At 71.6% G+C, this 13,196-nt stretch overlaps 4 protein-coding genes across 4 annotated transcripts in view; 3 read left to right on the top strand and 1 right to left on the bottom strand.

Annotated features, from left to right (window-relative positions):
• Window positions 1-1,831: 1,831 nt before the first annotated feature.
• On the bottom strand, window positions 1,832-2,383 carry AURANDRAFT_13578 (hypothetical protein; the record flags this gene model as incomplete). Its single annotated transcript, XM_009035455.1, has 1 exon — window positions 1,832-2,383. A coding segment is annotated over one exon (552 nt), but the record flags the coding sequence as incomplete, so codon positions are not given.
• A 281-nt stretch (window positions 2,384-2,664) lies between these two features.
• AURANDRAFT_21400 (hypothetical protein) lies at window positions 2,665-3,597 on the top strand (the record flags this gene model as incomplete). Its single annotated transcript, XM_009035728.1, has 1 exon — window positions 2,665-3,597. The coding sequence occupies one exon, from the start codon at window positions 2,665-2,667 to the stop codon at window positions 3,595-3,597; it is 933 nt and encodes a 310-aa protein (XP_009033976.1).
• A 1,391-nt stretch (window positions 3,598-4,988) lies between these two features.
• On the top strand, window positions 4,989-8,878 carry AURANDRAFT_70864 (hypothetical protein; the record flags this gene model as incomplete). The annotated part of the gene is made up of 2 exons (XM_009035729.1): window positions 4,989-7,556; window positions 7,757-8,878. The coding sequence occupies 2 exons, from the start codon at window positions 4,989-4,991 to the stop codon at window positions 8,876-8,878; spliced, it is 3,690 nt and encodes a 1,229-aa protein (XP_009033977.1).
• Window positions 8,879-9,100: 222 nt separating this feature from the next.
• The window catches only part of AURANDRAFT_70863 (hypothetical protein), a gene marked incomplete at both ends in the record, with an annotated part of 4,802 nt that continues 706 nt past the window's right edge, over window positions 9,101-13,196 (top strand). The window contains 3 exons of the mRNA XM_009035730.1: window positions 9,101-11,124; window positions 12,035-12,170; window positions 12,511-13,194. Coding sequence (XP_009033978.1) covers window positions 9,101-11,124; window positions 12,035-12,170; window positions 12,511-13,194 — 2,844 coding nt within the window. The remainder of the gene's footprint in view (window positions 11,125-12,034; window positions 12,171-12,510; window positions 13,195-13,196) is intronic.

Below are 13,196 nucleotides of genomic sequence, written 5' to 3'. Positions count from 1 at the left end.
CGCGGAGCGCATTTTTATGCCCTACTTGTTGTTGTGTGGCTGGGGCTGCAAGAGGGTGGTTGGGGCTGCCCCGTGTTTTAGGAGAGACGACTGTCGGGGGCTGCACACTGGTTTCGGAGGATGGTCGGGGCTGCAGTGGCTCCGAGAGACCACTCCCACGCGCTGCTCCCGCGCCAATGCGCGGTGATTGGCCTGAAAAAGATGATGTCCGCGGAACGCAGTGCTACGAACAAAAAGCGACGTTGTAGGTCAACACCGTGATGCTGCCGCATTGCTGGCGAGGCGACGCTCTCCGAAGCCGCTGCGCCGTCAAAGAGGCGACGCGATGCCGGCCAAGAAGAACAAGAATGCCGCGAAGCAGCAGAAGGCGACGGCGCCCGCGTCGAGTGAAGTCGCGGAATTCAGCGCCAAGATGCTGCTGAGCGAGGTCGAGAGCCCCGAGACGGAGTGCGTGCGGCGCTGCAAGGCGGCCCAGGAGCTGCGCGACCTCGCGACGAGCGACGCGGCGGCCTTCGCCGTGCTCAAGGGGTCGGACGTCGTCGCGGCGTGCTGGCGCCTCGTCGGCGACGCGACGACCGGCGCCGAGGACGTCGCCGCGCTCGTCGCGAAGCGCGACGCGAACCGCGACGCGATACTACCGTCCGTGCTCGACGCGCTCGCGGAGCTCGCGCTCGTCAAGGTGCCCCATCTCCTGGGCCAGCAGATGTCGTCGCTCGTCACCGTGCTCGCCGTCGCGCGCAAATGCGGCGCCGCGGGCGCGCCGTCGGAGCGCGCCGCGCCGGAGCGGCTCGCCTTGCTCGCCGCGACGCGGTGGCTCGCGGCCATCTCGACGCACCCCGTCACGACGCACCTCCTCAAGAGCGGCCTGTGCGACCTGCTCAAGGAGTGCTTCACGATGCGCACGGACCAGGAGGTGCTGCTCCAGTGCTGCGTGCTCGCGGCGAACGTCGCCGCGGACGGCGGCGCGCAGGCCCAGGCGCTCTGCGAGGCGCGGCTGCCGCGCCTGATCTCGCGCCTGCTCGTGGCCTCGTGCGCCGCGGAGCTCAAGGAGCACGCCGTCGCCGCGCTGAACCGCGTCGCGAACGCCGCGTGCGACGAGGACCTGGGCCAGGCGGAGACCATCGGGCCGCTGGCCCTGGCCAAGCTCGCGACGTCCGACCGCAAGCCCTGCGCCGCCGAGGGCATCTGGGCCTTGCACATCCTCGCGACCAAGGGCGGCGACGGCATCGCGCGGCAACTCGCGCGGCTCAAGCCCGTCACGGACGTGCTCTCGGCCGTCTGCATCGCGCGCGAGCTCGAGGACGCGGACCTCGCGCTCGCGGGGCGCGTCGCGGCGATCACGCTCGACGACCTCAACAAGCTCAAGGCCGCCGACGAGCCCCCGGCGCCCAAGGCCGCCGGGGACGAGCCCCCGGCGCCGCCGCCGGCGCCGTAGGTCGCGTCCGGTAAATTCGCCCCTCGTCTCTTACGCGGCCTCCGCGGGCGCCGTCGCCTCGGCGTCGTAGCCGCCCTCGACGGCGGCGTCGAGCGCGTCGACGCCGTCGTCGTCGTCGCCCGCGCCGTCGTCGTCGAGGAGGTCGAGGAGGTCGCGCTTCTTCGACGTGAGCGACGCGCCGCGCCGCGCGGCGTCGACGTCCTTGTCGAACTGGAGCCGCGCGGCGGCGTCGCCCTCGAACTTGGCCACGGCCGCGTCGGCCTGGTCGTCGACGGCGCCCAGCAGCGCGGCCTCGGCGTCCGGGTCGTCGTCGCTCGAGCTCGCGTCGTCGCCGTCGCGCGCGCGCCGCGCGCGCCGCGCCTCCTTGGCCGCGAGCTCGGCGGCCCGCAGCTTCGCCACGGTCGCCTCCTCGACGACGGCCTCCTTGGCCGCGAGGCTCGGGTCGTTGTCGTCGCGGAAGCCGTAGTAGTCGGGCGTGACGTGCTTGAACATGTCGCCGCGCGTGCGCCGCTTCTTCACGGGCGGCGGCGCCTCGAAGAGCTCCTTGACGCCCGGCAGGTCGCGCGCGGCGCCGAAGTACTTGTAGCCGCCGCCGCCGGGCAGCGGCCGGCCCTCGGCGTCCAAGGCCTTGGGCTCGAGCGCGTTGTAGTCCGGGCCGCCGAGGTCGCGGATGCGGAACTGCCAGTGGCCCTTCTCCCGGAGCAGCTTGTTGATCGTGTCGTTGAGGTCGCGGATCTTGTGCTCGCCGAGGCCCTGGTTCTGGATCTCCGCGACCTTGCGCGTGATCTCCCGCATGATCTGCAGCCGCCACTTCTCGCAGTCCGCGAGCGACTTGCAGTCCGTCGCGAGGAACGGCCGCCGCTCGGCGATGTTCCCCGCGTTGAACTCCTGCTTCATCGTCACCCACTTGTTCAGCATCTGCTGCGCCTTCTCCTCATTGCGCGCCATGGCTCGGGGGGCGGCGCGCGCGACGCGGGTTCGGCGGCGAGCGTGCGCGCGGCGTCGTCCGCGGACGAGGTTGCGTCCCTCCGGTGTGTGTTGGCACCCGGGGGCGCGTCTCGGCGCGGGTGTCGGCGTAGACCGCGATGCCGATGAGCTTGGCGCCTTGGTTGATCCTTGGTTGATGCGGGCCAGGGTCGATGGTGAAGCTCGTGGGAGGCACGGTGGGCAGCCGATGCCTCATCCTGCTTGCTAGCGCCGCCGCCGCGCCCTGCGACATCTACGCGGCGATGTACGGCCTCATCCTGCTCGCCAGCGCCGCCGCCGCGCCCTGCGACATCTACGCGGCCGGCGGCACGCCGTGCGTCGCGGCGCATTCCATGGTGCGGCACCTCTACGACGCCTACGCGGGCCCGCTCTACCGGGTCCGACGCGCCGACGACAACGCGACGCTCGACGTCGGCGTCGGCGGCGTCGCGCGCCAGGACGAGTTCTGCGCGAGGTCGCTCTGCCGCGTCGCGCGCATCTTCGACCAGTCGTCGCGCGAGAACGACCTGGTCGTCGGCATCGCGGGCTCGTCCGGCGGCCGGCGGCCGGACGCCGGCGTCGTCGCGAATCGCTCGCTCGCGTCCGCGGCCGGGCGGCCCGCCTACGCCGCCGTCTTCGAGGGCGGCGAGGGCTGCCGGACGAGCGGCGCGACGGGCGTCGCGACGGGCGACGCGCCGGAGACCGTGTACGCGGTCCTCTCCGGAGACTACTACAACGACGCGTGCTGCTTCGACTACGGCAACGCCTATCCCGACGCTCGGGACCACGGCGCGGGCACGATGGAGGCCATCTACTTCGGCAACAAAACCAAGGAGACGTGGAGCCGCGGCGCCGGCGCCGGTCCCTGGGTCCAGGCCGACCTCGAATCCGGCCTCTGGGCGGGCAACGAGAGCGTGAACGAGCGCAACGTGCCCGTTACGTCTCGCTTCGTGACGGCCGTGCTGAAGGGACGCCGGGGCGGTTTCGTCCTCAAGGCCGGCGACGCGACGCGGGGCGCGTTGCGCACGCTCTACGAGGCCATGTCGCTGGGAGGCGCGGTGGTCCTCGGCACGGGCGGCGACAACTCCAACGGCGGCGTCGGCGCGTTCTACGAGGGCGCGATCACCGCGGGCTTCGCCAGCGACGAGACCGACGCCGCCGTCCAGGCCGACGTCGTCGCCGCGGGGTACGCGTAACAACGGCATCGCGACCTACCGGAACTTACGGAGCCAGGGCGCGACCTTGGCGTAGTAGATCTGGAGGTTGTTCTTGTGCTGGCGCGTGTAGTACTGGTGGACGATGTGGAGGACCTCGCCCGTGTGCGCGTTCGTGAGCTCGTCGTTCGCGTTGCGCGACGGCCAGGCGTAGTGGCCCATGGACACGGAGTGGGCCATGTCCGGGAAGCAGACGACTTTGTCGCGGCCCCGCCGCTCCGCCTCGAGGTACCGCGCGTAGTTGACGAGCCCCTGGTCCGACTCCCAGTAGCCGCAGGCCTCGGCGGAGCGCACGACCTCCTCCGCGAGGCTCAGCACGGCTCGTCGGCCGCCGAGGAAGATGCCGCCGTTCGCGTAGACGCCGCCGAACGCGTCCTGCACTGCGTCCAGCAGCGCGGGCGCCTTCCGCGCGTCGTCGGCGCACTCGTCGAGCCGCTGGCGGAAGTAGCGCTCGCCCTCGGGGAACGTGTCGCCGCGGTCGCCGAAGAAGAGGAGCTCCGCCGCGCCGTAGCGGCGCGACAGGTCGAACGGGTCGCGCTGGAAGAAGACGTCGGAGCCGTCGGCGACCATGACGCGCTCGACGCTGTCCGGCATGGACCGCAGCACGGACGCGTACCAGACGTGGCGCAGGCAGTTGCCCGAGAAGCGGCCGTCCGACCCCCGGAGCGGCACGGATCCTCCCGAATCCGTCGCGAACGGGCCGTCGCCGACGGCGACGATGCGCCAGCCGGCGTCCCTCGCCGCGATGCGCTGAATCACGGGGTCGACCATGTCGTCGCGCGGCGTGATCACATAAATCAGATCCGCCGGGTTCGCCAGGCGGAAGGAGGCGACCGTGATCTGGCAGCCCTTCACGTGGGACGCGACGCTGTGGCGCTTCGTCGAGATGGCCGGATCGGCGAAGCAGACGACGACGAGCGCGTTCGTCGCGTTCGTCGCCGACGATGCGGCGAGCGTCGCTGCCAAAAACAGGGCGCTGTAGCGGATGACCGCCATCGTCGTGGGGCAGCCAAGCCCGTGGTTCCGGCTCGTTGACGAGATGTTGATGGACAGCGATTCACCGTGCTTGTGGCAGCTCGTGTCTTGGCCGGCAGCAGCAACCGGCACCGTTCCCAGCGCCGCTCTTGTCTTGGCCTGCAGCAGCAACCGGCGCCGTTCCCAGCGCCTTTGGCAGCTCGCGCGCAATGGAGCTCGCCCCGGCAAAAGAAGGCAGGTACCAGGCCGTCGCGCCGGTCAAGGAGGAGGGCGCCGAGGCGGTCGCCGCGCCGACGCCGCCGACGATCCCCTTCAAGAAACTCTTCAAATTCCGCGACGAGAAGGACTCGCTGGCCATCGGGATCTCCTGCGTCTTCGCGCTGCTCCAGGGGTCGTCCATGCCCATGTTCACGGTCATCCTCGGCGACGCGACGGACGCGATGGGCGGCGAGGAGGACGGGAGCTACGCGCGCGAGATGCGCGAGCCGCTCAAGATGATGGGCTTCCTCATGGTCTTCATCTTCATCACGGCGACGACGCACTCGGGCCTCCTCGAGTGGAGCAGCCAGCGCCAGGGCGCGCGGCTCCGGCGCGCGTACCTCGAGGCCGCGCTCACGCGGGACCAGGCGTGGTTCGACGTCCACGACGCCGCGGCGCTGCCGACGCGCATGGCCGTGGAGTGCGCCAAGGTCGTCGACGCCATCGGGCCCAAGTTCGGGCTCGTCGTCGTCCCCCTGGGCCAGTTCGTCTCGGGCATGGTCGTCGGCCTGGTCAAGGGCTGGCAGCTGAGCCTCGTGATCATCTGCTTCCTGCCCGTCATGGCGCTGTCGGCGCTGCTCATCGCCAAGGGCGCCCGGCTCGAGGCGGAGCAGTCCTGGTACGCGCGCGCGGGCGCCGTCGCCGAGGAGGTGCTCTTCAGCATGCGCACCGTCGCCGCGTTCGGCGCGGAGCGGCGCGAGCGCGCGCGCTACGAGGCGCTGCTCGACGGCGCGGCGCGCGGCGGCACGGTCGGCGGCCTCTACGCGGCCTCGGGCTTCGCCTGGCTGTTCTCGGCCTTTGGCCTCTCCTACGCGGCGGCCTTCTGGTTCTCCGGCCGCTACTTGTTCCGCCAGGGCGACGCGGCGGTCTTCGACGGCGGCGGCGACGTCATCGAGGTCTTCTTCGCGGCGATCATCGGCGTGTCCTCCGTCTCCGACGCGGCCATGCCTCTGAACGTCATCGTCGGCGGCCTCGCCGCGGGCGCGAACCTCTTCGGCGTGCTCGAGGCGTCGAGCGCCATCGAGCCGGGGCCGACGGGCGGCGGCGCCGAGGAAGCGCCGCTCGCGGTCGACGAATTGCGCTTCGACGGCGTCCGCTTCGCCTACCCGTCGCGCCGCGACGTCGAGGTCCTCGCCGGCGTGTCCTGCGCCATCAAGCGGGGCCAGAAGGTCGCGTTCGTCGGCGAGAGCGGCTCCGGCAAGTCGACGGTCGTGCAGCTCCTGCTGCGCTTCTACGACCCGTCGGGCGGCGCGATCCTCGTCGACGGCGCGGATCTGCGGACGCTGGGCGTCGCGCGCTGGCGGAGGACCTTGGGCTACGTCGGCCAGGAGCCCGTGCTCTTCCAGGGGTCCATCCTCGAGAACATCCGCGTCTCCGACAAGGCCGCGTCGACGGAGCGGTGCCGCGCGGCCGCGAAGATGGCCGAGGCGTTGGAGTTCGTCGACGGCCTGCCCGAGGGCTTCGACACGGCCGTGGGCCAGGGCGGCGGCGCCCTGAGCGGCGGCCAGAAGCAGCGCGTCGCCATCGCGCGCGCGCTCCTCACGACGCCGAGCCTCCTGCTCCTCGACGAGGCGACGTCCGCGCTCGACAACGCGAGCGAGAAGCTCGTCCAGTCGACGCTGGACCACCTCCAGGAGCGCGGCGGCATGACGACGCTCTCCGTGTCCCACCGCCTGTCGACGGTGCGCAACGCGGACGCCATCTTCGTGGTTTCCGGCGGCGTCGTCGCCGAGGCGGGCACGCACGCGGAGCTCGTGAAACGGGAGGGCATCTACCACAAGCTCACGGCGGCCCAGGACGCCGTCCACGAGCCCGACGCCCCCGGCAGCAGCCCGGAACCGGAGGCCCTCGAGCGCCTCGAGTCCGCGCCGCGGTCCGCGAGCGACGCCGCGTCCGAAAAGGTCCGCGCCGAGTCGTCCGCGTCCGCCGCGCCGATGAACGACGACGACCGCGAGGCCGCCAAGCTCAAGGAGCTCGCCGAGCTCAAGTACGAGGCGCCCATGTCGCGCATCTTCGGCGAGTTCGCGTCGAAGAAGGTGAAGCTCCTGTTCCCGCTCGCGCTTCTGGCGTGCTGCGTCGACGGCATCGCGATGCCGCTCCAGGGCTACGTGCTGAGCGAGGCCATGACCGACTTCTACCTCCCCTACAAGTGCCCCCCGCGCTGCGCGACGGACGACGCGAACGCGACGGACTACTGCTGGGAGCAGACGGAGTGCGACAAGTACCGGCCGAGGGACACGAACTCGCCGCTGCGGCGCGAGGCGAACCGGAACGCGCTGGCCTTCGTCGCCATCGCCGTGCTCCAGTTCGTCGGCGTCTTCTCGAAGATGGGCATTTATCGCTACATCCAGGAGCAGATGACGGCCGTCGCGCGGGGCCGGTACCTCGCGGCGCTCGTGAAGATGGAGATCGGCTTCTTCGACGCGCCGGACCACAGCTCGGGCGCGCTGACGGCGGCCCTCTCGAAGCAGACGCAGCTCGTCGCGGGCGTGACGGGCCTGGGCCTCGGCGGCGCGGTGTCGTCGGCGTGCGCGATTTTGTTCGGGCTCGCGCTCGCGCTGCGCGCGTGCTGGCGCCTGAGCCTGGCGATGCTCGCGATGATCCCCGTCATCATGATGTCCATGGCCTTTGTCTTCAAGCTCATCATGGGCGACGGTGGCGAGTCCGGCGGCGCGCACTCGGGCGCGTCCGCCGTCGCGTCCGAGGCGGTCTTGCACAGGGCAGCAAAAGAGAGCGAAATTCCCAACTTCAAAGGCTCATATCTCGGCCGTTTTCCACTCGTTTCGGCTGACTTTTGGACGAGCAATCATCTCTCGGAACGGTCTCGAAGCGTGGATGCTTTTTCCGGAACGCGCGCGCGCGGAAAACTCACGTTGAAGCGACGTTGAATCACCCTTTTGCTGCCCAGGTCTTACACGTGAGGACGGTCCGCGCGGCGCGCGCGGAGGCCGACGTGCTCGCGCGGTTCGCGAAAATCACGGACGCCGTGGCCGCGGAGAAGGTGGGCGCCGCCTGGAAGGGCGGCGTCGCCTACGGCCTGGGCATGGCCATCATCTTCACGCTTTATTTGGTCGTCTTCGCGTTCGGCCCCGTCTGCGTCGACGAGGGCTGGTGCTCGCCCACGGACATGTGGAAGGCCCTGTTCTGCATCATGTTCGGCGCCTTCGGGGCCGGGTCGTCGGCGATCTTCGCCCAGGACGCGAACAAGGCGAAGATCGCCGCGTTCGACGTTTTCGCGGTCCTCGACCGCGACTCCGCCGTCGACGCGACGGCCGACTCCGGCGGCGCCAGGGAGCTCGCGGGCCTGGACCTGGTCTTCGACGCCGTGTCCTTCGCCTACCCGGCGCGCCGCGAGGCCCTGGTCTTGGACGGGCTGTGCCTGCGCGTGCCGGCGTCGTCGACGTGCGCGTTCGTGGGGCCGTCGGGCTCGGGCAAGTCGACGATCATCCAGCTCGTCCAGCGCTTCTACGAGCCGTCGGCGGGGGCCGTGACCCTCGGCGGCGCGGCGCTGGCCAGCTACGACGTCGCGTACCTGCGGTCCATCCTCGGCTTCGTCGGCCAGGAGCCCGTGCTCTTCGACGCGAGCCTCGCGGACAACGTGCGCTACGGCGCGCCGGACGCGACGGACGGCGCGCTCGCCGAGGTCGCGGCGCTGGCGAAGCTCGACTTCCTGCTCGACGGGCGCGTCGCGTGGACCGACGGCCTCGGGCCCCGCGGCGGCCGGCTCTCGGGCGGCCAGAAGCAGCGCGTCGCCATCGCGCGCGCGCTCGTCCGCGACCCGAAGCTCCTGCTCCTCGACGAGGCGACGTCGGCGCTCGACTCGCGGTCCGAGAAGCTCGTCCAGGAGGCGCTCGAGCAGGCGCGCGCGGGCCGCACGACGCTCGTCGTCGCGCACCGCCTCTCGACGATCGAGGACTCGGACCAGATCGTCGTCATGGTCGGCGGCACCTGCGCCGAGAGCGGCACGCACGCGTCCCTCCTCGAGAAGCGCGGCGTCTACCACACGCTCCAGAACCGCGCGCGCGCCTGAGGCTTTTTAACAAAATGTCGTGCTTGAAGATTTGTAACAATCGTAAAAAGTTTTTAAGTTTGAGATGCATGATGGGCCGGACAATATTACGAGAAAACACTAGACCGTGAGGGAGCGGCCGCGTTGCAGCGCCCATGGCGCGCCGGCGGCCCGGCCGACGGCACTGAGACGCCGTCCTAGGACCGCACGAAAGCGCATCGGCGCGCCGTCCCGCCCCGCGCCATGGGCGAGGCGCCGGCGCCGGCGCCGCCGGCGTCGACGCCGCTCGCGGCGCGGGAGAAGCCGTCGCTGCGACGATGGCTGGCGACGCACAAGCTCCAGGCCTGCGCCCTCTGCTTCATGGTCATGTCCATCGCGCTCTACTTCCTCGTCCAGGCCTTTGCGGCCGGCGGCGCGCTCGGCGCCGCGCTCGCCGTGGGCTTCTTCTGCCTCTTCTGCTACTGCTGCGACCAGGGCTACCGCATCTACGCGTCGGAGGGCTTCTGGCGCACCTACGCCTTCTACAAGGCGCTGGGCCCCCTCGTCGCCGAGTGGAAGCTCCTCGAGAAGCGCGCGAAGCTCGAGAAGTGGAGCGACGACCGCGCGCGCAAGGCCTACGACGCCTTCCACGTCAAGGCGGCGCCCAAGATCTACGACGCGTGCATCTCGCTCGGCGGCATCTTCATCAAGATGGGCCAGATCGCCGGGTCCACCTTCTCCTTTTTGCTCGCGCAGCCCTACGTCGTCGCCTTGGAGCCGCTCCAGGACGCGACGCCGCCGCGGAGCTACGAGGCCGTCGCGGCGATCATCCTCGACGACACGGGCAAGACCGTCGACGACCTCTTCGAGGACTTCGCGCGGGAGCCCGTGGGGTCCGCGTCCATCGCGCAGGCGCACAAGGCGACGCTCAGCGAGGCGTTCGCGACGAGCGTCGCGGGCGAGTGCCCCTGGCTCGCCGCCGGCGCGGACCGCACGGTCGTCGTGAAGATCCAGTACCCGGAGATCGCGCGGCTCTACCGCGTCGACTTCGAGAACATCGTCTACATCGCGGAGCTCGTCGCGAAGCAGGACGCGCTCGACGCGATCTACGATTTGCAGGAGCGCCACCTCGAGGAGCTCGACTTCACGCGCGAGGCCTGGAATTTGAAGACCGTGGGCGCGAACATGGCGAAGGCGGGCTTCGCGCCATCGCGCGTCGTCGTGCCGCAGCCCGTGCCGGGCCTCGTGTCGCCGTGCGTGCTCGCGATGCAGTACCTCGAGGGGCCCTCGCTGAAGAACGTCATCAATGAGCACCTCGAGGAGCGGGCCAAGTTCTACGGCTTCGACGACGTGTTAAAGATGAAGATGTTCGTCCAGAAGCAGGCGAAGCAGGACCGCGACGACGCGCTCTACCGCCGCGAGCACGGCGGCGAGGAGCCGCCGGAGGAGGTGGAGCTCGGGCTCGAGGAGGACACGCTCGGCGACGTGGAGACGGGCGGCGGGCCGAACCTGGAGAAGCTCCGGGTGAACCTGTACCGCGAGCGCGCGCCGCGGCTCACGAACGCCGTCGCGCGCGTCGGCGTCGCCATGGGCCGCCTCGACCGGGACACGTGGCTCCCCGACGCGGGCGCCGCGGACAAGGCGGCGCCCCTCGTGCCGCCGGACGTGCGCCTCGAGGAGCTCGTCGACACGCTCGTCGAGGTCCACGGCCACCAGCTGCTGAGCGACGGCCTCGTGAACCTCGACCCGCACCCGGGCAACGTGCTCGTGCTCGACGGCGGCCGCCTCGGCCTCATCGACTACGGCCAGGTCCGCGCCTTCGAGCCGGAGGAGCGCCGGTCCATCGCGACGATCGTCCACGCGCTCTACCGCGGCGACAAGGCCGCGGTCTTCGCCGCGCTCGAGGCCATGCCGCCCGCGGGCTTCCAGTGCCAGCACCAGAAGCACTTCCCCGAGAACGTGTTCCGCAACGCGACGCAGTCCTTCGACCAGTTCGTGAACCTGCCCATCTCCCACGACGAGGCCGCCCTCGCGGGCTGGCACCGGCCGAAGGACTTCAAACTCCACGAGATGCCCGAGGCCGCGTTCCTCCGGACGCCGGAGCTGTCCGTGCCGCCCTGCATGAGCAGCGCGCGGCGCGTCACGGGCATCCTGTGCGGCGTCGGCCTGCTGACCATGCGCGTCATCTCCCTCGCGAAGCAGTGGCAGGGCATCGCCGCGCGCGTCCTCGCGGACGAGTTCGGCGCGGCGCCGCCGCGGAAGCCGCCGCCCGGCGAGGAGACGAAGGAGTCCTAACACGTCGCTTTACTGGATCGCGCAGAGCTTCGTCTTCTGCTTCTTCGACGGGTCGTCGACGTGCCAGAGGGAGCACTTGCCGCAGGACGCGCACGTCTCCACCTGGCGGCGGCCCGCGCGCGTGATGTGGCCGCGCCGCGACACGTCGCAGTCGCAGAAGCAGAAGTGGCTGTAGCGCACGTGCTCCGTGATGAGCTGGCGGCAGACGTAGCAGGACTCGGCGTCGCAGGTCGGGCAGCGCATCTTGTTGCAGCCGTGGTCCTTGAAGAAGCGCGTGCCGCACGACGGGCACGACCGCACGAGCTCGTCCGTCGCCGCGTCGACCGCGGCCGTCCCGTCGCGGTCGACGCAGCGGTGGACGACGCCGGGCTCGATCTCGTCCTTGCACGCGACGCAGGACACCTTGCCGCAGAGCGGGTGGCGGCAGCGGAGCACGCCGACGCGGCCCTCGCGCGAGTCCGCGCGGACGCGGCCGTCGTCGCCGTCGTCCGTCCAGAGCCGCCGTCTCTCGTGGCCCGCGGCGGCGCGCGGGGGCGGCGCGGCGACGTCGTCGACGACGACGGCGTAGGGGCAGAAGGGGCAGGTGACCATGTTGGGCAGCTTCGCCCGCGCGAGCTCCGCGCGCGCGACGATCGCGTCGCGTTGTCTTAGCACCGGCGACGCGAGCGCGGCGGCGAGGCCCGCCTGGGAGATCGCGCCGTCGCAGAGCGCCGTCGAGATGCAGCGGAGCGTCGCCGCCGAGCCCTCGCTGATGCGCGCCTGGACGAGGGCCGACACGCAGCCGTGGCAGCACGCGTGCTGGCCCTTGGTGCACGTCACGACTTTGGCCGGCGGCACGCGCTCGTAGCAGCACTCGCACTCGACGGTCTTCGGCGCGCCGTAGCGCCGCTCCGTCTTGAGCAGCACGCCGGGCGACAGCCAGGCGAAGCGGCCGGGCTGGGGCGTCGCCGGCGGCGGCTTCTTCTCCGGCTCGAAGGCCTGGACGGCGTTCGGGTCCCGGGCCTGGAGCGGCGTCCGCGCGGCCCGCGGCGCCTTCTTCGTGGGCGTCCGGGCGACGCGCGCCGGCTCCGCGCCGCCGGACACGACGCCGAAGTAGTTTTCGTCGACCATCCCGTTCGCTAACATGCGCCCGTGGACGCCAACGACGGCGAGGGCTGCTTCGAATCGGCAACGATGATCGAGGCCAACTCAAGATGTTGACCCCCAAAAATCTTATTAATCCGGCCAAAACGGTGGTGTCTTGGCGGAGCGCCGCTGGTGTCACCGATCGTCGGCGGACTTCGGGCAGCCGCCGCGGTCCCTTTCGGTCGCGCGGCGCCCCCGGCTCGGTGGCGCCGCGGCGCGCCATGACGATCTACGGCCCCCTGGGCCCGGCCGAGGTCGCGGGCTGCTCCTTCGCCGTGAAGAAGGGCTACCTGGGCCTGCTGGCGATCCACGACGCGGCGCGGCGCCAGGGGGCGCGGGCGCTGCACGAGGAGCGCGCGCGCGCCCGGGCCGCGAAGCGCGTGCGCGCGCGCGAGGTCACGGAGCACCAGTACATCCTCACCTACTACCACGGGCAGCGGCCGTCGCCCGACGACGACCGCGCGTCGGAGGCCGCGACGGAGCGCTGGTACCACGACCGCGCCGGCGCCGCGCCCGCGGCGGCGCCGCGGCGCAGCGACCGCAAGCCCTTCCGCTGCTCCAACGCCAAGGGCCCGAGCCGCGACGAGATGCGGCGCCGCGACGCGCGCGACCTCGCCGACTACGCGCGCCAATGCGACGCGGCGGCCGCGGCCGCGGCCGCGGGCGACGGCGGCGCGCCCGCGGCGCCGGCGCCGGAGGCGAGGCGGCGCTGGGTGCCGCCCGTGCCCGTCGTGCGCCCCCGCGGCGACGCCCTCTTCGCCGCGGAGGCGCGCGACCGGACCGTCGCGGAGCGCGCGGCCGACGCGCGGCTCCGCGCGCGCGCGGTCGCGCGCGGCGCCGCGCCCTCGACCTTCGCCGTCGGCGCGTCGCCGGCGCCGCGGCCCCCGGGCGCGCCGCGCGCGCCGAAGCGGGCCCTCTCCGCGCGCGGGGCCGCGGCGGT

Source organism: Aureococcus anophagefferens (genome assembly GCF_000186865.1).
Source record: "Aureococcus anophagefferens unplaced genomic scaffold AURANscaffold_3, whole genome shotgun sequence".
Taxonomy (NCBI): Eukaryota; class Pelagophyceae; order Pelagomonadales; family Pelagomonadaceae; genus Aureococcus; species Aureococcus anophagefferens.
Note: the sequence above shows the minus strand (reverse complement) of the source record. Positions and strands in the feature narration are given on the sequence as shown.